The 25,974-nt window shown below is 44.7% G+C and overlaps 1 protein-coding gene across 21 annotated transcripts in view; it reads right to left on the bottom strand.

Annotated features, from left to right (window-relative positions):
• KALRN (kalirin RhoGEF kinase) overlaps nucleotides 1-25,974 on the bottom strand; it is a 677,424-nt gene that overhangs the window by 19,434 nt on the left and 632,016 nt on the right. For 9 of the 21 annotated variants that reach the window (XM_043594359.1, XM_043594360.1, XM_043594365.1 and 6 more), the window contains 8 exons: nucleotides 24,555-24,811; nucleotides 20,853-20,976; nucleotides 19,658-19,717; nucleotides 5,566-5,593; nucleotides 4,917-5,088; nucleotides 3,217-3,338; nucleotides 2,422-2,553; nucleotides 656-820 (listed from right to left, as the gene is read on the bottom strand). In XM_043594359.1, the coding sequence (XP_043450294.1) occupies nucleotides 656-820; nucleotides 2,422-2,553; nucleotides 3,217-3,338; nucleotides 4,917-5,088; nucleotides 5,566-5,593; nucleotides 19,658-19,717; nucleotides 20,853-20,976; nucleotides 24,555-24,811 (1,060 nt within the window). Of the gene's footprint in view, nucleotides 1-655; nucleotides 821-2,421; nucleotides 2,554-3,216; nucleotides 3,339-4,916; nucleotides 5,089-5,565; nucleotides 5,594-19,657; nucleotides 19,718-20,852; nucleotides 20,977-21,461; nucleotides 22,035-23,722; nucleotides 24,812-25,974 lie in introns of those variants that run through there. The other 12 variants (XM_043594361.1, XM_043594363.1, XM_043594364.1 and 9 more) reach the window with 5 other exon arrangements.

Genomic DNA, 25,974 nt, shown 5'->3' with positions numbered 1-25,974 from the left:
TTTCTTTGGGCTAGCAAGTGTCCTCTTTCAAATGTTCTTGGGACCAAAGCGGCTTGGTGAGACAGTGAATGGGGGGCCAAAACGAGAACCACATTTGTGAAATACTCATGTGTAGCTATAGATACATCTTCATCATCCAACACATCCACCTAAAAATGTGTCCACTTGAAGTAAGACATTGTGGGAAGGCTAGGGGTGGGGAAACTATCAAATACTCATTCTGATTCCAGTCCTTCAACCAGGTTGCTTTCCTCTCCCCAGTTTAAATTGGTGAGTGGGGCTGTGTCTGATGCTGGGAGGCACACTTAGTCCTGGCAGGGGTTCCCAGGGAGAGGAGGGCTGGTGTTCCCATCCAGGAAAAGGGGCAGACAGCATCCATACGACTCATGACTCCTTCTCACCCCTCTCTGTTCCTGGAGACACATGTGGGTGTCCAGGGACCCTGGCAGGCCCAGGGCAGACACTGGTGGCAGACCAAACTTTTGCTCCAAAATGGTTGAAATCACACTTTTCATCAGGTCTCTGAAATGTTACTTGACTGAAGACACTGGACAATCCAGGTTACCTCCCGCAGGGTGGCCGGCACCAGTGAGTGTGTGACAGCTGGCCAGGTGCCTTGTCTCCACCAGGGCTGCTGGGCATGGCTGGGACTCACCGTACTCTGGGAGTCGCACAAACTCTGAGGGCTCGCTGGGAAGGCTGATCCCCCAGGGGTTACTGGCGCTGACTCTGAACTGATAAGGACTCCCAGGGCTGAGGTCTTCGATGACGAGGTAAGTGTCCAAGGTCGAAGCTACAGACTGCTGCCAGGCCTGGGAACCTAGCACACAATTTCCAAGGAGAGGGAAAGAAGAAAACGCCAGAGGGACATTGTTTCAAAGACCTTCAGCAAACAAAGAAAGGAAAGCTGACACATTCTGTTCCATTCAAGGGGTTACAAAGTGGGCTCTGAAAGCCTGTGGGCCAACGGTGGCAGGTTTGGGCTCAGTTTCCTAAGTGACTGCGTATATCATGAGGGGTGTGGAAGCAGCTGGCCTAGGGGTTCTGGTCATTTCCAAATGTGTATGTGCGAGAAGGAAAAGACACAGATCATACAGAATTGACAGAAGGACGTGTGGCAAATTCTTAATAAGGCATAAAAATATATTATAAATAGCAAAATGAGAGAAAATACACATTTGGAAATGGAAACAAAATAGAAGTGAACATGCATTGAGCACGCCATACATGTAAAATACCGCAGAAAGTGTCTTCCCAGAATTCTCTCATTTAACTTTCGCACTTAAATCTCCAGAAACCGGTGAGGTTGGGAACACAGATCTCACTTTATACGTGAAGAAATAGAGGCTCAGAAAGAGGAAGTGATTTTCTCAAGAGAACTGTGTTAATAGGATGAACTATGAACTGAACAGCGCGGAACTAAGTGCAAGCTTTTGTGAGACACGTCTCCCAGCTCAGCACGAACACCTCTCTGCTGAGTGGGGAGACCCAAGAGTGAACAGCTTCAGAAAGATGCAGAAATGAACAGCTCTGTAACTGCACAGGGCCTGTTTGGTAGAAGAAAGAAGAGTTAAAAAACTACGAGTAATGGTGAGTAACACAAATGAGTTAGGCTCTGGCCACAACAAGCAGTTGTTTGAAATTCAGTTCTGTAATTCATTATGTGGTTCAGAGATGTGTTAACAACTAGAGCTACCTGGCAGCTTCTTATTTAACTAATTCTTCTTGATAATAGGTGACAGGTTCAGGTGTTTCTAACTGCTAAACTAATGCATGCATCCTTAGCATGTAAATGTAACAAAATTAAAAAATGAACAGTTTTTAAAAAATCATACATATGTGTATATATATATAAAATTTAAAGATCACACAAAATATATGATATATATATAACATATGCTATATATATACATATACATATGCTATATATATATACACCCATATACATATGCTATATATATATAAAATCTCTAAATTTTATCTGGGGATGGGGATAAAGCTCTGCTCATGCTACCCTAGTTACTACTCTGGGAGAAAGGTCACAAATTAGCAAACTTGATACCTGGGTTTAATGCCAGGCCTGTCTCTTACTAACTCCTGCCTCCGTGTTCCTCAACTTTCTTCAGGCCTTAGCGTCCTCATGTGTAAAATGGGCCTGACTGCTCCTGTCTGGGTGATTAGACTTGTTAAGGACAAAAGTGCACGCGAAGGCACTTTGAAACTTGCCAAGAGTCATCAGCCCTTGGGCGAAGTTGGAGAGCAGGAGGCGGCTGTGGCCTGGAGCTGAGGTCCTTGTGCTGAGTTGGAAGACACAAGAAGGGACAGCTAATGAAAGGCATGAAGGCAAGTAGTTCATGACTCTGAAGGATCTCCTTTCAAGGAAGAGAAGGAAGAAACAGAAGGGCAGGGGAGCGAGCGTACCTTCCTCCCGGTACTCCACAGTGTAACCAGAAATAGTGCAGTTCCCAGTGCTGGAGGGAGGCAGCCAGCGGAGAATCACAGAAGTGCAGCTTCTCTCCTGGGCAATGGGGCGGTTAGGGGCTGCTGGAACACCTTTGGGGACAGAAATTACGGTCAAGTGCTATTTCTGCAGAACTTGGCACTTTACACCAAGGTTGAAAGTTACCTACGAAACATTACCTTCCCTGTGTCTCAAATTTTTCCTAGGGTCTTTTCTACCAAGTGGCACACCTCTCTCCAGGCCCTGGGGAAGCCTGGGAGATACACTTTGGGGTTAGAACTTCTTCCTTGGGCTAAGGACTGCACACTGGAGTTAGAGCTTGGCCAGGCAACGATACGGGAAGTTATGGGGGACCACAGATAGCTCTTAGTGAAGACGCCTTCTCTTCCATTTGCTAGACCTTTACTTTGGAATTTCACAATGGACCTCTGCTTCCCCAGGTTGCAGGGAACCCTTGTAATGTCCACTTAAAATATTCGGTTAACACAAACTCAGAGAGAGAAAAAGTAGAATGGTGGTTGCCAGGGGTGGTGGGGAGGGGGGTTGGGGAGCTGTTGCTTAATGGATATAGACCTTAGTTTTGCAAGATGAAAAGAGTTCTAGAGATAGGTTGCACAACAATATGAATGTACTTAACATTACAGAATGTACAGTTAACATTGGTGCAGACGATAGATTTTATGTTATATGTATTTCACCATAATAAAAAATATCTTAAAAGTATAAAAAGGGTTTGACTAAAGAAGACCCTGTACCTTGCACTTTAACTGTAGCAGACGTAGATGTGGTGCCATGGTCGTTCATTGCTATGCAGGTATAAATCCCACTGTCCTGGGGCATCAGATTGCAGATCTTCAGGGTGATTTCCCCGGAATCACTAGAGACACCAAAAGGATGCTCTTCAGACTCCAATAATGAGTCAATTGACTGATGGGTAAAATCCCCAGGGTGGGCACAAGGTGTGCTGAGCTGAATCCTCAGGCTCAAGGTCTCATCCCAGCTCTGTTATTTTCCTACACACCTTGGGTGATCACCTTATTTTTCTATATTCCCATTTCCTTATGGGGGGGGATTCTTGTCACCCCCAACTCTCATGTTTGTTGTATATGGGGTGTAGGGATAGAAAAGAAGTAAAATGAGATAAGAATTAGAGCAGGGTTTGAAATATATAAAGCCCTATACAATATTACTAGTCTTATTACCATGAGCAACTCTGTCCTAAAATATTCTCAGTGTCACACATCAATAATAAGTCATACAAGAAAATAGACTGAAGAATGAAAATGTTTAAGTATTTCAAATTCTACATATGGGACCCTCAAAACAATTAAGTGAATTAAGTAAAGGGCAAATTCCTCTACTAAATGCTAACTTCCCTAGTAGTCCCAGTCACAAGGGATAGCACTGCTCAGGAAGAGTGAAATGCAGCAGTCATGGTCAACCCCGCTCCCTCCCTCCAGCTGAGACATACGGAGCCTGCTGGTCTTCAGGATCCTCACCAAGCACTGGCTCTTACACTAAATTCCTTGGGCCCCCTAATCTTAGGGCTTGGCCAGCCCTTGCCATCTTTGCTGGAAATACCATTTCATATGCACAAAAATTAAGTTAATGGATAGGAGTTTGATTCTAAATGATTCTTTGATAGATGTTTAAGCACTTAGGGCTTGTTACTGCGTGTCCACTGTAAAGGGTAGTGCACAATAAAGTTCATCATTAGTAGCAATAAATGCTAACATAATGATTGGGAGGCAGTCAACTAGGTTTTGTTAAACAGCCTTTCTGTGTGGAAGCATGTTTATGGCTAGATTTTCTGTTTAGCATTGCATATTTTGGAGCAAGTCTTTTTTTTTTTTTATTCTTCTAAGAAAATTATTCTTAGGTTATTGAAGGAATTAAATAGATCACTGTTTCACAGGATCCTGAGGGGCACAAAGAACACTGGGATGTTGGGATGGGAGACCCACATTGCTTCCACAAGTCTGGGGCCTTTGCCATTTCCACTAACATAGAGATTCTCTTGGGGATCCTTTTGGGAAAGATCAACTGGCTGAATGTAAGTCAGTGACTGCCAGAGCTCTTTGAAGGTATGGCTTATGGTTGACCTGACATATAAAGTTTTATGTTTTAATTTATTGAATGTGGGTCCAGAATGCAGTCTTTCCAACCTGTTCTCATTTGTTAAGCCATGTCTACGTGATGTTGAGCAGCATGCGGCTATGTGCTGGCCATCAGTCAGATGTTTGACAGGCTCCATGGCAGGTTGTAGTGAGCGGTGGAGGCCGTGCCTAAACCTCCCAGCCCTGGGTACACTGTTGACTCAATTTCTCTCCTAATCAATGCCAAGTATTTGTGCTAGAATAGGACCCAGGGCAGCTGTTCTCTTGGAGAGACTAAGTAACCAGCATGGGAGCTGCACCAAGGAGCTGGGAGTGTCGATGCAGGGCGATCAGCTTACCAGGAGGAGACGGTGTATGTGGCCGAGCTGTTGTCAGTGTCAAGGATGTTCTGGTCTGGACCCTTCCAGGTGATGGTGGGCTTCGGCCGCCCACAGACTTTGCACTGCAATGTCACTGTGTCCCCAAGCAAGCAGGTCACATCCACTAAGGGCACAAGGAATTCTGGGGCCACTGTGGTCAAATTGACATAAATTCACATCATTTAGAATAAACAGAATACACAGCCATTTTACAACACAACCCTCTCATTCCCTACCCACGTGTAATGATTCAAATATCCTTCAGCTTATGTTGCTCAATCATCCATGTCCCACTGACAAGTATTTAAAAGTAATAAATGTTTATTGTAGAAAATTAGGAAGTACAGATAAATAGAATGAAAAGCTCCATGATGTCCTGATACAGACATTAACAACCGTGAGCATCTTGGTGTATGTCTTTTTGGCTTTTATCAACACACTTTTTATTACACGAATTATACATATGGCAAATTGTAGTCTTTTCCACCCCAACAGTTTATTCTAAACACCTTTTCTTGTCCATAGCACAGAATGACATCACCAATATTTACAGCCTCTACCTCACTGCTGGATTTGCCACAATTTATTTAGCCAATCCTCGTGTTCTCAGTTCTACTTTTTAACTCACCTTCTTGGATGAAATTTGGATTTAAGATCTGAAAAACACAAAGAGACAGAAAACTGCTTAAATCCTAAACTACTGAAAGAGAGCAGGAGACTTTGACCCTATTGAGTAAAAAGGAAGCACCATTTAGGGAGATGAAGCCAGGAGCCCAGCCTCTGTTGTTTGTGACCGTATCACTATTGCAGTAACAACCCAGGGCACCTGCTTTACTTTCCTCTCTACTCTGCTTCTTCACGTGCCTCTGGGTGACCCAGGGTCCTAAGCAGGTGTATCATGACCGCAAAAGCTCTTCTGGCTGCAGCTGGCCTCTCTTGCCTGCATTTTACTTCCTTATTGCTCTTCCTCTCTGTCACATGCATAAAAGTCATTCTCCCTGCCTGCCCCCCCCCCTTCAATATGCACTCAAGCAATGTGTTGGCACTGATTCCTCCCAGCATCACAAATTTTCAAAAACAGAGCACCTGACATTTATCGAACTGGAATGGTCATTGACATTAACCACTAACCATTAGCCTAATGATTTCCTTCCAAATGTACCCCCTTCCCCCAAACAGGAGAGAGTTCTCTCCAAGCAGTTAAATGCAGAGCTTGTCTGGTTGAAGGGGAAAGAGATGTCATACCTGTCCATTTTGTCCCCAGCATGGCCTCCTATAGCCCAAGCTTCCATAGGCCAAATTGAAAAGCGCCGACCTGGAGGTTCTGGCCCTTTTTTTGCTGCTTAGGTGAGAAAACCGGACTTAGGCCAACTAAGTGACTTGTCTGGTCATATGGCTGGTTGGCAGAGGCACTGCGGGGTGGGGGGATTCTTTACACGCACTGTAAAGGCTGCCTCGTGACCCCATGCATCTTCACAAAAGATCGACTTCCAGCTGACTAGCCATGCTGAAAAGTCATCCCTTCTTGATTTTTCTGCCATCTTTTGTTTTACCTCTAATCATGTGGGTCCAGGTTATAAACCTTGGTGGAGTGAACGAAACATGGGTTTTGGAGTCAGAGAGGCTGGGGCTCACCTCTTTTGTTTCATGTGATTTTATGATAATCACTTAAGATTTATGACATCAATTTCCTTCCCTATAAAATGGGGATAAATAATATCTATTGCAAAGTGTTATTGCAAAGATTAGATGAGCAACATATGTCAAGTGCTTAGCACAGTGGTTGACCAATAACAAGTATTCAATGACTACTTAAGTAAAGAACGATTATCTAATTGTAAACATCTCCCTTCTGCAAAGCAGCCTACTGTTACAGTGGCTTTTCTCTTAAGAGTTTGTTGTAGAAGTCTTCTTTCCTTCCTAATGAAGCCAGAAAGCTCACGTGTCTTACAAATGGCTCCCTGGGGCATTCATACTTATCTCCCTGTATTTATGTGAACACGTGTCATAAGTGAACACAGTTTCTGTCCTTCCCTTATACAGGATCCATATGGGCCCTTTGGAACAAAGATGCTACTCCCCCCTTTGGATTTCCGTTTGCAAACCAATTGCCCACATATACCACCAGCTTTTTCATGAAGTGAGCTGCAGAAAACTCTTGCAATGCCACGTCCTGGGGCTGTGTGTCTTGAGACTGCCACTGCAGTGTCCTCTGCTAGTCTCAAGAGGCCACTATACCACCGCCTGGCCTTCCTTTAAATCAGTGGTTCGCAGTCCTTAACCCTAGCAGCTTTAGCAGCACGAAAAAGCCTCAGGCCTGGGCCAGGCACCCGGAGTTTTGAAAGCTGTGGCAGGTGAATCAACATGCAGCCTGGCTGGAGGAAAGTTGCTCTATCCAAGGGAACTGGGCTCAGGTAAACCAACTCCCTGCCTCTGAGGCTTTTCTGGGGTGGCCCAGGGGTAGGTGAGGGCATTTGGTGGAGCTGCTTTTCCCACACCTTGAGAGACCCCCACTTTGTGAGGAGACGTGGGGCCATGGCTGGGGGGGGCAGGGTGCAGCCAGGGAACGCGGGAGGGTGGCAGCATATCACTTGCAGAAGGCTAAGGAGGCCTCGGAGGCCACCTGGCTTAGGGGATGCAAAGAATGATGCCTGCACTAGTCACTTCACAAAGAAAAGGAGATGAGGACTATTTTCTAAATATTATCAGTGTTTATCACAAGGTGTTGAGATCAAGGGTGGCTTTTCCCCGTTCAGAAAACATGGCCTCCTCCTCCAGGCTGGTGCCAGGTTTTATGGATACAGATATGCAGGACAGAGGCCCTACCCTCGGGAGTCAGGAAGTGTTTGAATTTGTAGTGAGTTTTTTCTTTGTCTTCTTACCTGGGCTTTCCAAATATTCTGCAATTAGTATCTTTCACTTTTGTAATTTTTTCTTAAGGACGAAAAAAGGCACAGTCAGATCCACTAGACTGTAGGTTCTTCAAGGACAGGGGCACGTCCTCAGGACCCTAGCCTGGGTTCTGCTGCAAAATGGGAATTTAATACATGCTGCTTGAATGAATATTTGACCTGTGTCCTCATTTCAGTTCTTCCAAGAATTGAGGACTGGTTCCAAGAACTGAGGCACTAGGTCCTTAAGATCTATAAAATAATTACTTCAGGGTATATTACTAATAATATTTGACTAGAGCCTGTTTTCAAACACAGATGGGTTGCAAGCTTTTTGGAAAAATTTAAAAACAATAAAAACCATTGCCTCTGTGAGAGGAGGATCTTAGCGGCGTTCCATGCAGGACGGAATATAAACTCCAGGAGCTGACGGAGCACAGAGAATCCAGACCCCAAGCCAGACGTGCTCTCTTACCTTGGACAACATTCTTAAGAAGGTTAGGCCTCAGTTTTAGCTGTAAATTGGGGATAATGGTGCCCCTCTGGAAGCTTGTTTGACACAAGGACTCATTTGTTTGATGAAGATTTATTGAGCAGCTCCTTGGTTGTGGCCAGCAGGGAGTGAAGCAGATATGCTCACCACCCTAGTTAGGCCAAAAGTCTGGTGGGGAAGATGCAATTAAGAGACCTCTGCACAGCGTCCAGGATGGTGCCTGGCTGCTGTTAACGCCCAGCCTGCAGCAGACAGGCACAGAAGAGCACAGCCTTCTCACTCGTCCTGCCTCCCCTGTCAGTTAGGGTAGAAACGATAAGGGAATGCGGCCAGGTTTGTCCAGTGGCCTGTATTTCCTATCCTGATGGGAATCCACAAGGGAGTAAGGCAGTGATTGCATGCCAGGAGTGCCAGCGAGGAGACAAATGACACTTGGAAGGGGCAAATGGCACTTTCCCACATCATAACATTTTAAGTGGGGTTTCATAAACCTGCACTGTGGCAGTACGTCTATAAAAAAGCACCCCAAATCACTGCTTAGGGAATTTCCTGCCTTATTCCTTTCTCTCATCAATACCAACTGCGTTTAGTATATTGTTAAACACAGGCACTATTTAAAAAGCAAATCTTCCGAGTTTGGAGGTAAACTTTGGCGGGGAAGTTGGAGAGAAAGCTTGCCAACAAGGCTTCCTTGCAGGTTCTTTATCTGGAAGGGGCTTGTGGAAGGCATCAGTCTTCATTCCTCTGCCTCTTGGGCAGCCCAAGTGTTGCTCATAATGGTAATAACATCAGTGATTTGTGTAGTATTATATAATTGGCATAAACTACTCACAAACTCCTTCGTTTGCTCACCCAAAACTCTGGGGGGATGTGCCAAGCAGGTGTTATTTGTTCTCATTTCCAGATGAGACAGAGAAGTGCCTGTAAGGTCACAGAAGGCTCCTTCCACCTTAGCATTCCATGTACAAGCAAGGTCTTGGGGAAAGCATTGCGACACTTTGTCGTTGATGTCAAAGGCCTGCTTCCCTTTGCTGCCTAACCTGGCTCTCCAACCCATTTCTACCTAGTCCTCCCATTTAAACTCCTCCGGCAAGGACCAAGAGCTTGGCTGAAATCCATGCTAATGTTTTTTCTAACTTTGACCCTGGATTATGCCCATCGAAGATTCCTCCCTCCTTTTTCCCTTTCTGCTTTTAAGCGATGTGCAGCATAGACTGGTACAGTATGGAGGGTCATGACAGCCTTCTCACACGGTAGTGGAACAGTCTATGTATTTGTCTGTGGCTCCCTATGGACTGCAAGATCCATGTAGGCAAGAGCCTTGTTCACTGTTGTTGCCTCAGAGCCTAGCACAATATCTGGCACATAAGAGCTCCGTTGATATTTGTCAAATCTAATATACATACATACATACGTACATAAACAAATAAATAAATAATAAAGTGGTGGGATCCTAATTTGGGGGAGGGCGGGGAGTTGAGAAAATGTCTTGCCATGAACTTGGAGTGTTTTCCTATTTCCATCAATTGGAATGTGACTTGCTCTACAATCTCATCAGTCAGTCCTTGCCTGAAATTTAGGCAACAGTGATCTTTTCCTCCTCTCCGCTCTTCCAGAGGCTGGTACGTATGGTCACATGCTTCTGTCTATCACGACATCTTCCCTGCATGCTATTATCCTACCAGACTCATGAACCCTTTGAAGACAGTAGCACATAGCATCTTGCACATAGTGGAAGACCAAGTATTTGCTGAATCAAATTAACTCACCCAATTAATAGACTAGAATTTAGGCCTCCTGACCACCTTGTCTAAGGTGTCAGAGACGTGAGGTATCAGCCCCTGGGGCCAGAAGGGTTCATCATAAGCTACACATATTTCTTGAAACCTCACGTTTTCCTTCCTTAGAAACAGTTTGAGAGTTCATGGATGGTGGTAGATGGGAAAGAGGAGAGAATGGAAATCGAGACGGATGTGGTAGCGGAGGAAGATGACCCGGTTGCATACACCGCACATGTTCACTCTCTGGGAGACCCAAATCCAAGAGGGCAAGGCTGGTATTGACAGCATGGCAAAGAGCTGTTTGGGAATCTGGTTTTATTTGAACAGCAGAGGGCGGCAGGTGGTAGCGCTTCCTCCTCAGGGAGAAAAGAACCACCACAATGTGGTCCACCGGCAACCTAGTTTCTTCCTTCTGGGGAGAATTCCAATGTCTTCTTGATTGTCTTCAAAATGGGAAGGCAGCAAGGTTATGGGAAAGAGTTATAGGTAAAATCAACCAGCACTGAATAAGAAGCTGAGCTCTGAAGAAACCTTGAGCCTATTTTTCTTGCCAGTCAATGTCCAAGATTCTGACCCCATGTCCTGAGAGTGAGGACAAAATCCTTGTCTAGATAACCAGGTGTCAACGGACTCCAGAAGGAAAGCACACCCACCCCATTCTTTCTCAATCCCTCATCATCAGTCACAAAGCACAGTTCAAAACCATGTATTTAGGAACCAAAATGGCCCAAAGAAACTCAAACCAGATGTTCTAAGCTCAACTCAACTACCTTGAATGAACTCAGAATTTGTATAGCCTGCCTCATTTTTCTATTCCTTTTGTGCTTGTTTCATGGGAATTTCTGTTCAAAAGAGGAAGAGAAGGGAGTTTAGATGATTTTAGGCAAGGAAATTTGGAATAGATATAAGAAAACCAATTTTTAAAAATTTAGGTATGAGTTCTGGTTTGGAGGTTTAACAGGTCCTTGTTTCTAATTTTTTTTTAATTAAAAATTTTTTTTCAAGTTTTAGAGAGAGAGAGAGTGCAAGCAGGGGAGAGGGGCAGAGGGAGAAAGAGAAAGAACCTTAAGCAGGCTCTCTGCACCCAATGTAGAGTCCAACACGGGGCTCAATCCCACACCGTGGGATCATGACCTAAACTGAAGTCAAGAGTCAGACACTCAACTGAGTCGCCTAGGCACCTCATAACCCTTCCTATTTTCGATCTGGTCAAACCAGACATAATTTTTTTGAATGTTTAGGAAATATCCCTACCTCTGCTTATTTCTAAGTGGACATTAAGCAAGCTGCAATACAAAAAGTTTGTGAATGCAACACAATTCCAAACAGCAATGGGAGTTTTGAAAGCTACATGAATCAACATGTAGCCTGGTTCAAGGAAAGCTGCTCTAGCCAAGGGAACTGGGCTCAGGCAAACCAACTCCCCCCCACCCCCAGGCTTTTCTGGGGTGGGGCAGGGATGGGTGGAGCATTTCTTATCCCCGAGTATTTTCATTACCGTCTAGTTCTAAGTATTTTTTCTTCAACTTTGGCTTTTCTTCACCCTTTGACCTGGCTGTAATAAAATGTTTAAAAATTTCCAAATTGTGAGTTTTACAAATTATTTTTGTGACTGATTTCTAACTTAATGGCATTGTGGTTGGAGGACTTGCTCTATAGGATACTAATTCCTTGATTTTTGATGAGACCTGCTTTATCAGTACATGGTTGATTTTTGTAAAAAGTTGTGTTCTTGACAAGAATGTATAAGCACTAGCTGTTGGATATAGGTCTCTATGAATGTTCACATGTCAAACACATTCGCTGTTTTATGGGGATTGCTAGTCTGACTCTTCTTTCCACCCCTTCTCAGTATTTTGGTTAGAGAACATTTGGCATGTCCTTGAAAATAAAAAGGATAAAAATTTGACTTTTAACAGAATAATGAAAAAAAAATCTACCACCCATCCCACAAAATAGTTAAAGCAGAAGGTGGTTTATTACTGTGCATGCATGGGTCTCCCGTGCTCTCAGCAGCCTGCAGTTCTGCTCAGAGGGGACTGGGGGTAAGGGGGGTTGCTAGGACTGCCTTTTCATATGGCACATGTCCCACCTGGAAGTCAAGATCTTGACCTTGGATAAAGGTTTTATGGATGAATGTTCTGAGGTCTCATCCCTTAATGATTTGACTGTCCTTACATTCCTATCCCCAAAACTTCTTTTGCTTCTTACTTTTTTATCTTTACTCTTTTTTCACCTACCACTGGGTCTACTGCAACAGTTAATAGGTCTGCACCTGTTGTTTGCTCAGGTGCCAGCTATCTCCCTAAAGTGCAGAATGAAACACACAGACTCTGCTTAAAAACCTACTTTTGTTCTTGTCGACCACTGGGTCAAATCCAGGCTTCCTAGAAAATTCCTCGAGGCCCTCATAATTTGGTCCCAACTCATCTGTTAGGCTTTATTTCCTACAGCTCTTCTCATGTATCTGAACTCCAGCTACAGACCATATGTTTTTCTCAAAATGTGCCAGGCACTTTCATACCTCAGGCCCTTTGCTCATGCTCTTTCCTCCCACTTTACCCTTCTCCAAAACTGTTTACATTCTAGTAGTCCACCCAACCCAAACACTACCATCATGTGAAGCCAATGATTGTTCTCACAGCCTTCCTAGGAGACAGGCTGTGAATATACAAACTTGGGGAAGACACTTAACCTCTCTCTCTGTGCTCCAGTTTTCTCATCTGTAAAACAGAAACAATGATAATAGTACCTATGTATTGACACTGTTGGGAGGAAAGGACTCAGCAGAGCCAGGTACACAGGGAACACTGATAAACAGTAGCTGCTATTATTATTATCCCAGTGCCTGAGTGGGTGTGTAAATTCCCACTGAATGAATAATGGCCTCATGACTCTTAATAGAGCACGTAAAGTTTACTGTGTAACGTGAACATTAATCAAAACTGCCTCTCTCTACGTGACTGCATGCTTCTTAAGCATGGGGCCTAATCTTATGTAATTTGTTGGCTTTCCATAGTACTTACTGCAGTGCTTTGTGTTATTAACTTTTGATAAATTGAATTGACTAGGATATCATGTTGAGTGAGCCTGTAGGTGAACCTTGACAGTGCTGGGTTGGGGAGGGAGGTGGTGGCCTTCTCTAACAGTTGGCTCTTAAAGCAATTTCTCCTGGATCAATGGCACCTCATAATCTCATTAATGTACAACATAAATGAGGTGGTTAAGGCCTCTAGACAAGGGTGACAATACCACAGGACACACATGACTGGGGGTTGCTAGGTGACTGCATTGGCCTGAGAAACCGATTCAGACATTTCCAACCAGTGCGATTGGGTCTCCTTTCTTGGCTTCTGTGGTTGAACTCCTGAGTCACTGGGGTAGGGTGTGGGTGAGGCCACATCAAGGGATTAAAAAGGTTGTTGAGGGAGAAATTCTCCTCCAACAAGCAGATGTGCAACAAGGGAGGGCCTGAACCTTCTTAAGAAAGTACCTGAGCTTCAGTGAGCAGATTTCCTCCATATCACATGCCAGGTTTGGTCTCTCACCTCACCATATTCAAGACCTGCTCTCTCTCTCTCTCTCTCTTAAGTATTCTCTACACCCAACATGGGGCTCCAACTCATGACCCCGAGATCAAGAGTCACATGCTCTTCTGACTGAGCCAGACAGGCACCTCAGACCTGTTCTTTTTGTTGGTTGTGTGACCATGACCTCTCTGACACTGTTTCCTCTAGGAGGGTAAGAAAACCCCATCTTCACAGGATCGTTGGAAGGAACAGAAAACATAACAGAAATGAATATGCAGTGGAAGATTTTCTTGTAATTCTCCTAGGAGAGAGAAAATGCCAGCTCTGGCAAGCAAAGTGCCCTTTCCTCAGTGGTAGAATATAAATCAGTCTACACATAGAGTCAGAACAAAGCTAGGCAACACGAGTGAGTGTCCAGGCCAAACCTATCAGATATATTACAAAGAAAATATTTTGTAAAAATAAAGAGAGGAATGTGATGCTTCACTCTCTTTTCTCCAGAGTTCTTTTCATAAAAAAATTCTTTTTATATAATGCATTACCAGGCATGGGTGGAAACACACTGGTGATGCCAGGAGGCCAGTCACTTGACTAGGGGTGTAAAAGTTTCCTTCAATCTGTGTGGCCAGGTTATGTTGAAGGCATGAGTCTGGGACAAGGAGCACAAGCAGCTGACGTGGGAGCAGCAGGCTGACTCTTTCAGGATGTAGAAGCAGGGGCTTGGGAACTGTGGGTAGGGGCAAGGGCTGAACGGTCAGTGCTGGCCACCCAGACCCTTCCCAGGGCTGGTGGTGGACGTTCCAGTCCGGTCTCAGGAGGAAATGTACCCAGGCCATTTCTGGCATACCCGCTTCAAAGCAAGTTCCAGGGTCAAGGCACAGAATCTCGACTTCTTCTGTTGGAGGGTCTCAGTGTTTTCAGTTAGAAGTTCAGGAAAGCGAAGGGTCTCAGAGTCCACTGACATCACGCCTTGGATCTGCACGGTGCTCATTCCACACCACAGACATAAACACCTGGACCCTCAGAGCTATGCGACCTCTCACAGAAACCCGAGACTCAGAAAGGCTAAGTGGCCAAGGCCTCACAGTTGACAGCATGCAGACTGCGATCCAGGCTTTCTGACTCCTGTTAAAGTGTTCTTTCCATGTGGTGCTGCCTTTGTGTGATTTTTTTTTTTAAGTAATCTCTACACCCAATGTGGGGTTTGAAGTCACGACCCCAAGATCAAGAGTCGGATGCTCTAGTGACTGAGCCAGCCAGGCACCCCACCTTTCTGTGATTTTTATTTAAGTCATACTTTTGCTCTGGAACGCTGGGCATAAATGATATTCCTCTTTGTTGAGCTGGAAAGTTGAATAAGTTGAAATCCACATAGAAAAACTGGCACTGGAAGGCAGGTCTTCTCATCTGCCAGGATCTGTGTTTTAGATTAAAAACAACCTGGAGATGGGAGATTCTAAGAAGGGAGCAGGATGGTGTAGGTGGGGGGACAATGGCTGGGAGAAGCCAGAATCTGCCCTCAGGGAAGCTTCTCATTTTCAAACTGAAAGTTACAACTTCTTTGCCTCAGTTTCCCCTTCTAAAAGTCTCTGAAGGGCCCAGGGGTGGGGAGGATGTGGGTGGAAAGGAATCGGGGAGTTATTGTTCAGTGGGTACTGTTTCAATTTGGGATGAAGAGAAAGTTCTGGAAATGAATAGCGGTGACAATGGTACAACATTGTGAAGGTATTTAATGCCACTTAAAAATGGTTAAAATGGTAAATTTTATGTCATGGATGTTTTACCACAATAAAAAATAAGAAAATTAAGGGGATAGGGTTAACTGAAGGTTTCTAAGTTTCTGTCAACTCTCCAAGTCTAGGGTTCTTACCCTGACTGGAAATTTCCTTCCAAAGTATATTTGCCTTTCCAGGTACTTTCTCCCCCTTGTCTCTCAGAACCCTCTCGCACAAGACCCCAACGCTGTTCTTATGCAGAAAGTAAGCCCCCCCCCCCCAAGCTAACTGTCTCGCAGCTGGTATAATGACTGAGGGTAATGTCTACATTTAGACTGTGTCGTGGATGAGGATGAGGTTGGCTCCTTGTTAAATGGCTGGGACAGAGATGGAACATTTTTGGAATTGAGACGGCCTCAATTTGACAGATTGATGTTCTCTGCTAAAAGTGGCATTGGGCTTTTTTTTTTTTTCAAATTAAGATGCATTTATTTAATTGGGCTTGACATAAAAACTGGACAGAGAAACTTCATCCCTGAAGATGAAGGCCCAAGTCTAGGAGGCTGGTTCAGGCCTTTCTACTCCAGCACATGATGTAGGCAAGTGGCAGTTCTGGGGCTGGAGGGCAGGTGCAAAACCTCAAGTCTCAACATGGTCCTCGGATGATTTTCTGAGCTGCATGGGCGTGGGGATCTGCCTAGCCTGGGTCCTAAGGGAAACTGGTACAGTTCAGGGAGGATCCAGCTTTCTCGGAGGTGGGCATTGGCTCAGAGGGTGGGTGCAGATCCTTGACCCTTGCACCCTGGCTCTAACCTGGGCATCAGTGCAGATACTGGGGCAGAGGCAGGACTGGGAAGCTGGCAGGTGGGGATATGATGCTCAGCCCACCATCACATCTGCAGTCCTCATCAATAAGAGGCAGTCAGCAGTGTAAGCTGTACTGGAAATAAATGAATATTAACTTGTTCCTCAAACAGTCTAGTGTCTGATTTTCAGCCTGATTGGATTCTTCTTCCATGTAGAAACATTTCTCTCATATATAATCTCCTCTAGCCCCCAAAGTGTAATCAATACAAGATAAAGTAAGGTGAACTATGGGCAGACCTTTGCCATTTCTAGAATAGTTATCTCTAAGGTGTGGTCACAGATCAGCAGGAGAGAGGGGGGTGCCAGACCATCAGAGGATCATGTAGACTGGGAGACAATCTTGCAGTGAATGGTGGTGTGGCTTGTGTGCTGGGAAGTGGGGGCTGTACCTGAGAATATTCACAAGTGTTTCTCTATAGGGGAAGAAAAAGAAAGGATACATTAGAGCAGAATTGCCTCTTTTTACATAACTATATGTTCTTGGAAAGCTTTGTAAGCCAAATTCTTAGGATTCAAGGTGCTTCATTTTCCTCTTAATTAGCATTCAAGGATGTGCCTATAAACCTCCATAAAACAATATGGTGGGACATATGCAAAGACCCAAAGAAACTGCTCCTTAAGAGAACCCTTCAATCCACCAATTGAGAAAAATAGTAAAGGAAACAATTTGATAGTCATATACATGTGGAAGCAGGGGAAAAGAGCCTAAATACAGCTGGGATTGCAATCAACATGCTGGCATCAGGTCAAGGGGTAGGCAGTCAAGAGGGCAGACCTTAGCATTCAGACACCTAGCACGGAGCAGTGCACAGGGTGAATAGGTCGGCATGTCAGCTGGGATTCCAGGCACAGGGTCTCAGACCATAAGCCACGGGAGTTGTAGTTCAGCTCAAGGGCACAGGACACACTCTCAATCAGACAACACATATTAGAGTAATCGGGTTCAGGAATTAGGAGTGAGGTTGGGGGCCAGGATGGGCCTGCTAATGATGCCCCAAATTATTAATTTAGCAGCCAGCGGCCTTCAGGAGGCCACCTGTTTCTCAAGCTGAGTCGTTAAAGAATAGCTCTCTTTAGCATACAGCCCTGGCCATCGTTTTCCCTCTGCAATGAACACTGCAATAAAGTTCTCCTTACCTATCCTGTGGGGAAATTCTCAACTCATGCTGAACAGGTTGACTTTCTATACCATATTTGCTATTTGTGTCTGAAAATTTTAAGCTAGCAATGCCAAGATGCCTGCTTTCCCGCAGCACCTGCTTATGTGCTCAGTTAAATTTAACATGGCAATACAGCACACAAGAGCTCACTGATGCTTAAGAGGATCTGTATGGAGGGAAAGTGCAAGGGCAGCATACATACCTACGACAGAAAACTTGGATTAACCAGAATATTTGGTTGGTTTCTAACAGCATGCCCCTCAACAGTGCCAGTTAGTTGAAATGTCTGCCTCGAGCATTGTATTTGAAACTTTTCAGACATACATCAACAAAATTCATGGCTTTCTTCCCTTCAGCACTAACATCCTAATGCCTTTGCTTACACATCCCAAAGCACCTCCCTGGGACCAATCTTATTTAGTCTATGCAAAGGGCTGCAAGCCTTGGATGAATCAGAACCTCAGAAATGTGTTCAACTCACAAAGCAGGGCTGACATATGTGTATGTGCGGATTTACATAGTTTTGCTTCCCTAAACGTAGAATGGAGCGTCTGATCACATCAGTTAACTTTCTCCATTTGCATTGCTCCCCTGCCCCGCATCGCTCTGTGCCCACTTCTTACACTGAAGAGTGGGAAAGCCACTCTTCTCTCCCTGGTCCACCTGAGCTGAAAAATGTCCCAAATTGCCCTCTAGATCACAAATACCTGGCTGTCCCCCTCCTTCTGCCTGGACTTCCTCTACTTACGGATGACATCCCTGACACGGGCCAGGAACACTTAGACTGGGGATGCAGGTGTCACAAGGGGGCTACAAGCTGACAGGTGTGGATAGGAGCGGGTGCCTATCCCATGGGATGCAAGGAAAGCAGAGCCAGAAATCTCCCCTGGCTGCCTCATTCTCCAAGATACATTTAGGCTATGAGTGCCGTACCCACTTCCTCCCATGGGGGAGCATTGCATTGACCTACACATGACGAATTTAGGCCTGTGGCAATACCCACAGCCACAGGTGACCACTGTATCCTGGCAGAACTCTTGCTTTCAACCACTTGTCTCTGGCTTCATTCAACACAATTGGCATCTTCCACAGCTCCTTTACCCCTTCTTGGGAAGAATGGTCTTTCTTGGGTTTTTGGTGGATTTCTTTGGGATCAGGTCAAATTAGAATAAGAATAATAAAAGTCCATCCAGTTAAGTGAAAACTTTAGGTCTATACAAAGGAAAAGAGTTTTAAAAAATACTATTTTGTACTTAGAGGAAACTTTTAAACTTTTGTCTATTCCTGGTGATGGGAACACAGATTTGGAGAAAAACATTTCAATTTCCTCTAAAAGACGAAATGGCAGGGAAAGCCAGCTCCATATTTGCTCTAATTGTCTAGGGTTTGCAAATTCATGAGGGTTGTCACTCAGTGGCAAGCCATGTAGGAGTCCTGTTTCTCTAACCCAAGATAGTTTCTAGCCAAGAAGGGGTCGGAAGTTGATTTGATTTGGTATTCCTGTTGGTGGAGGTGTTAATTCCACTCCCATACCCCCGGAATCCTCCAAGGTAAGAGAGGCCCCTGACAACGTTCTAGTCTCTCAATCTTTAGAGAGACCTCTGCCAAGGCTACAGAAGGAGGTCATTCCAGGGCCGCTTTTACCTCCTGGTGGGACAGCCACCACCCAGGATCCCTAGGACCAGGCAGAGGCTGCAATCACTCACTTGCTCTCAGCCAGCGATATACAGTGACTAGGGGCCAGGTCACCCACCAGGCCATACTTAGTCCATAATTTTGCTGGGGCCTCAAGGGAGGAATAGGTTCTAGTAGAAGAACCAGATGAAGAGGATAAAGGGGAAAGAAAAAGAGGGAAAAGGGAGGAAGGAGAAACAAATGAAGGAGAAACTACAACTAAAAGGGTTCTTGTGTTTCAACTGGGAACCAGCCACTCTTTATAATGCCACTTTCTACAGGGGGAAAATGTGCTCTAAGTTTCCAGTAATGAAGTTGGATATCTTCTAAACAAAGCCATACCCGCCAAGGAAGGAAATATTAAGTAAGCATTCAAGAGAACCAGAAGTTTTAGTCTTTTTTTTTTTTTTTAAATAATCTACGTCAAGTTTTCTATCAGAATTGAGCTGAATTTTCTTTTTTGTTTTTAAGTTGGGATGGGGCACCCAGATATGCCCTAAGATCACAATTTATCCTTGACTGGCTGATCACTTCAGGAAGGTCACTGTTATAGAACACATTTAAAAAGACAATCATTATAGGAAATAGGACAACAATAGCTGCTTCTACCTCCATGCTAGTATTAGGGTCAAGATCATCACACTCTGACTCCTCGGAACTGTTCGTCTCCTTGAAGGGCAGCATGAGGAGGGGGAAGAAAGAGAAAACAGTTAGAACCACAGGCAGCTTTTGCTGGGGAGTGAGGAGAACTTCAGAAAGGCATGAGCAATGGGAAGTTGGGCAGAGAAAAAATCCCAGGTGCTTCTAAGGAGGGGGTGCTGATCACCAAGGGTGGCAGCATGCTCTTTCCAGGGGGAGGAGGCTGGGATTGTGTGCGGCCGAGCATCTCACAGGAAATAGCAGTGGAAGCAACCACATGAAGCATGAATGCTGGATAATTTAAACTCTTGTCTTCTGTGAGGCTGGACTTCCCAGATGAGAGTGAAGGAGGGAACGCAATTTCTTTTCCCCAAGAAGGACGTTAGAATAGGCTTCGGTTGTTCTTTTTTTTGCTCAGGAAGGGGGAAAAGTGCCAGGTAGATAATCACACGCTATAACAATGTTAAACATGAGCAGTCTAACTCCCATGGTCCAGAGTCAGATCTTTCCAGAAGGCCCAATGTAAGAAAAACAGATCCCATCATTCCAAGATGGGGGACAACAAGGGTCTGCCAAAGCTTAGAATCAGTGGGTTCACAGTAAGATGGTGGATTATTACAAAACAGTAACTTGGGCTTCGCCAGCGTGCCTCCCTTTCCTGCCCATGTGTAGGCCTGAAAATGTCATCGTCTGAATTCTGGGGAAAAGAAATGAAACTTTACCAAGGCCACAGTGGCTCTTAAATTCCAAACCTCAGACTTCACATGGTTGAAGGTTTGACAGGCACTCCTAATCTCCTTACCCTGCGTGTATTTTCAAACCTAGGATACTGAACGGGCAGCTTTGGGAACTTTAGTATGAATCAAGCATCTTGCATTTTTACAAAAAGAATGCTGCAGATAATTTTGTTATAAAACATGTGCACAGTATAAAGAGAAAGGTATAAAAGAAAATAAAAGATACTTACGTATTTGAATTGAAGTTGCCAGGAGAAACAAAACATAAAAAATAAATTGATCTTGCATGCAAAATCCTGCTAAACTACTTCCCCTCTGGTCCCCACACTGGGAAAAAAAAATCCCCATCCACCCAAATTGCCTCGTGAGAATGCTGCAGGGTGGGAGTAGATGAGAGGTGGGGCACGGCTCTGGAATACCTTACTCACTTTAACAGAGACTTTGTTGCCCAGAATATCCTTGGGTTTACGAGGCCCTGTGGCTTCATTTTTACCCGTGTTCTCCACTTCCGCCCGCTTTCTCATTCGTAGGGTATGCCATGAACATGACTTCCTGTTGTACCAAAAAATGCACCAATCAAAATGGCAGGTCAGGGCAGAGTGAGGCGGTGGGTGGGCTCACCACCCTTGGGTGAGTCAGTAGGTGAGGTGCTCCAGTCAAGTCCCAGCTCCAGAGGCCCCAAATCTGTGTGCCAGCTCATGTGGTGGCTGGTAGCTAGTTGATCTCACCTCCAATAAGAAGTGAGTGAGGATGAGCTTTGACCTTTCTTGAGAGATGTGCCAGGTTGGCCGCAGCATTTGAGGAAAATATGAGTACTGGATTATTAAAATCTACCAAGGAAAGTTTTTATATCATACTGATGATGAATCCCTCAAGGACTGAGGAAGTCCCTTCCTGAACAGTATGGTGGGTGGTGGAAAAACAGGGTCGGGGGGGGGGGGTGGGAGTAAAACAGAAAAGATAAGTGTGTTTTATAGTGTATAAGCTACTGGCACTTTCCCAGGACTAGATATAAAGACCCAAAAGGATGATTTTGAGGTTTTCATCCCATTATTTGTATTTGGGCTGTGGCCACTTCCACACACTGCAGTACAGATAGGACTTTTTTCTGGGGCATTTGACTTGACACATGGTTGAGCACCACTCATTTATCTGGATATTTTAGGATGAAGTGCTTCTTGGTCTATGTCCTCCACATCTATCAGTGTTTGTGAATAAAAAGCTCTGTCGACCACTAAGAAGTCCTAGAGTTTTCCTGCTGGGAGAAGACCCAATGTGTGCTCTCAAGGAGATGAGGGCAGCAATCCCCTTTCACACTACCCTTAACTTCTTCCTTCCCACAAGGGGGTTGGAAGCTACTTCACAGACCTGTAAAGAAAAACTCAGAGCAGAGCTCTTGAGTTGCATATATGTCAGGACTCAAAAGACAAAGACAGCAAAAGCCAAGTCACAAAGAACATTAGTGACCCTGGGCAGGCATCCTCAATTTCAGGTGTGGTCACAGAATTTGGATGAAGTTCTATCATTGCCTGGAATAAGTGAGGTTGGCTTTCCTTCAGTGTGTCCTTGTCAAATTTGGTCCTTTGCAGACAGAGCTTGATGAAAAGAGCCTTCAGTAAGGGAGGGAGGAGAGAAGGAGGAGAGAGAGAGAGGCATATGAGATTTAGGAGAAAGGAGAATGTTTCAAAATGCATAGCATCTCCTCCATAAAACTCCATATATGTCAGGAATTTTAGGACATCCTGACGGTGTTCCCAAAATATTTATCACTAACACACATGCTCAGTGATCACCCTTCTGAATAGGAAAGGGCAAGAACAGTCATGTTCTCAATTTGGGGGTCAAGCGGGCTCCACCAGAAAGCAAGAATCTCTTGGCCAGAATTTCTCTTGTATCTCCCGAATAGGCAGGCTCTCTAAGCACACCAGCAACTCGCTTCAGTTGTTGTACCTGAGCAAGAACCAGTCATGGAAACTAACCTTAGATAATATCACTGTTAACTTCCAACACTCACTTCATATCTTTACCCCCCGAATCCACATCCCTGACCCAGTTTGAGAACATCTTGAGTCAGGGAGGCCCATGCTGAAAAGATTCCCAGGGTGAACAGCACGTTGAGTGCGTGTGTGAGTGTGGGGGTGTGTTCCTGCATTTATCACAACCCTCTGGGTCATTCAGTGTGCTTGGTGAGAGACTAGAAATGTGACAAATAATGTTCAGAAGGAAGACTCAGTAGTATCAGTGGCAGGACAGGGTCAATTTCATATTCTTCTTTCCAGAAGAAGTCGTCATCATGGTTTGGGGAGCTTCCATCTCTTGGCCACAAGCCCAGGAACTGATGTGGAGACAGGGTTTCAGTGACATTTATGCTGTGGGCATCACAACCAACTCTGCCCCTTGTGGTCACAGCAGTCCCTGGGGAGGGTGCGGTGAGTGTCCTTCCCTGATAAATACTGACAGCCACTTTGAGTCAGACGCTCTGTTCCATCCCCACCAACCCCTGCACAAGAGAGGCTGACAAGGAACCAGAATGACCCAATTGTATTTGGATCTGTTCTCTTTCACCCAGACTCACATCCCTCCCATGGAAGGCAGGAAAAAGGTGCAAAAGTGAGGAGGAAATGCTGGGTGCCTGGATAATTAGATTACAAATCGTGGTAAGTGAGCTCTAGAAGGCCGTTGACTAATAAGAACTTCAATGCTTTGAGCGCCTTTATTTCCAAGCCTTCTTAAATGGTACCAAAACAAATGTCTTAAAAGTAAACTGGATTGGGTCTATGGTGCCTTAGAGACCCCCACTGATTTCCAGCTGGGCCTGTGGTTACCTAGAAAGGCCAGGGTGAGGCTGGTAGCCTCTATCCTCCAAACTAGAGAAATGCCAAAGAAGCACTGTGTCCTGTTGTGCCCCTGCTCAGCTATGTCATGGGGGAGTCCCTTCCACCTGTGCCATGGATGACCACTGAGCTTGGAGAGTGGTGGGGGATGCAATCTAAACACTGTCTTGTGCTCAAGTCACCACTTCATGTCAGCACCTCAAAGGCGCCCAGCGGGACAGCATCCAATCGGAATCATTCCACATCTCGGAGGTTAGAGAAAAACAATAGGGGCTGTTTAGAAGGGAAGCCTAGTATTGGAGCTTGGGTGACAAAAGCACTTTTTGTGTAGGGAAAAACTGCCAATGCATTCAACCAATTCCTAAAATACAGAAAAGAAAAAAAAAAAAAAAAAAAGAATTGTTTGCACATTTAAAACTCCCAGAATAGTGAAATAGGGGAAAAAGGGTCAACTAGTCTTTAACCTCATTAAAACATGCTCATGGTGAAAATTTATTTTACATATTTAAAATAGTACATTTAAAATTATTAGTTACATTACAGGTACAATGATGAACATTGTGGCTCTCCATTTATATTGCACAACCTGACTTCATCCATATGGGGTTCTTTAAATAGTGCAAAATACTTTATACAGGAATGTGTTCGAAAGGGTCTTCGCAACCAAACTAAGGAAAAGAAATATCTTACAAATTACCATGAACATATATTAAAGTGACAGGGGAGGGGAGAAGTTAAAAAAAAAAAAAGTTACAATCTGTACAGAGGAATTGCCATAGACAACCAAAAAGTTCCCTCTCTCCTGAGAGAAGCAGCAGGCCTCTGACCTACACAGGTCTGGCATTGGTGCTAAGGTCATTTTTTGGTGTCAATCAAAAAAAAATATATATATATATATATCAGTAACTTAATACAATATAAATAAAGTCCAGTCCAGTGAATCCTGTGGTGGGTCAAATGGAGCAACGGAAGGCATGCCTTTTGTCATCTAGGGTTTCAGTAGGGTTCTTTTCTTAATGGGGGAGGGGGAGAAAAAAAATGAACAGAAAATTATAACCCAAAAGGAAAAAAACCCACAGCCACTACCGTCAACAACCACAAAAAAAGCCCGGAACAATCCAGCCTGGATGCCCCATGCTGCGTGCGGTTCCAGCACTCAAATATTGGTTCCGGTGGCACTGTCGAGAATAAGCAGCGGTCATTCCCTAGCGTGTGTTTGCATTTTTGTGTTCTTTGTTTGGTTTTGATTTTCTAATCCACACACTCCTCTCCCGGGGAAGCCAACGAGGCACTTACTTGATGCTTCCGTCACTACTTTCTGCTGCCGCGGTGGCTTTGGTGAGGGGTGCCAGGACGCTGCCCGGGACCCAGCCCTCGGCCGCAGGGGAACAGTCGCTGGCCGGCTGGTACACCAGGCACATGTTCTGCTGGTTGACGGCGAGGACCTGGACCACCTCACCTTGGCTCACACAGATTTCGTTCTCCTTCAGTGCATAGTAATCTTTGATCACGGCCATGGAGGAGGTCCCATTGCAGCCCCCCAGGTCGCCCTGCTAGGAGACAAGGGCAAGGGGGACATGGATACAGGAAGGCTGGTTCACACAGGTAGCCTTATATCCCACTGCGTGCTTAAAGGCCAAATTTCCCACCAGCAGGGTAAATAGCAGGCAGAAGATTATCTTGAGCAATAAAATTACATGTACAAATGTGCTCTGAAAATCTATTTGTTATAGCAATGTTGTATATAATATTATAATCAGGGGTGAATGGGTAGAGAACTGTCCAGCCTAGGGAAAAGCATAAACACACCTTCCACCTGGAAGCCCCTCACTAGCATGCAACCTTCCTGCCAGCATCCTCTAATGTAAGGAAGAGGGTGGCACAGGGATACATAAGCAGTTGGGCAGAGTGAGGTCAGGGCAAAGGTCAGGTCAGGGTCACACCCCCCTAATGGAAAGAAGACAGACCTTCTGAAACATTTTTTCTTCTTTGTGAAAAAGCATCAGTTTCCTGCTACATTCTGATCTCCTTTGAGACAGAAGTAACAATGAGATATTTGCCCAGTTCAATGGCAAGACCATGACCTACCCTGACCCAACTCTAGTGGGAACAAAACTCCTCTGGTCCTGCCTGTGTTCATTAAAACAAGAGGTCATACCTCTGTGGCTTTTTCACATGACTATATCAGGAAAGCTACTTCTAGACCTGTACCTCCCATGGAGGCCTGGCTACCTCACAGAGCACGATGAGAGCCAGAAATTCTTCAATAAATTTGACAAAAGGCCGTTATGACTTCACCTAATTCACAAGGAGTTTTTAAGGTAGAAAATCATTTCCAGGTAATATGATGAAATAGGTCAGTACAGTTAGTCTAATACAGAATTGAACTTGGATATTAATAGTTGATTTTTTAAAAATATTTTTATTAATAATTAAAAAAATCAATATCATCCAATAATTTGGATAAAACAAATAAAAGTATAAAATCAGAACACGTAAGTAAAAAAAAATGTAGACGTTCCTGTTCACAGACCCATTGAGTTCTAGAGGCAACTGAGGCCTAATGAGATTAATGAACTGCCTGAGGTTCTAGGGCAAGTGAGTTACAGAATTTGGGTTGGAACCCAGATTGCCTGAATTCCTAATCTAGCACTTTTCCCATTTATTCCCATGCCTACCACTTTGTAGGGTCCTACACAGTTGTGTGGACGGGTCT

The sequence above is a fragment of the Prionailurus bengalensis genome, chromosome C2 (assembly GCF_016509475.1).
Source record: "Prionailurus bengalensis isolate Pbe53 chromosome C2, Fcat_Pben_1.1_paternal_pri, whole genome shotgun sequence".
NCBI classification, from domain to species: Eukaryota; Metazoa; Chordata; class Mammalia; order Carnivora; family Felidae; genus Prionailurus; species Prionailurus bengalensis.
The sequence above is the reverse complement of the archived record's forward strand: the minus strand, read 5'-3'. Positions and strand labels throughout refer to the sequence as shown.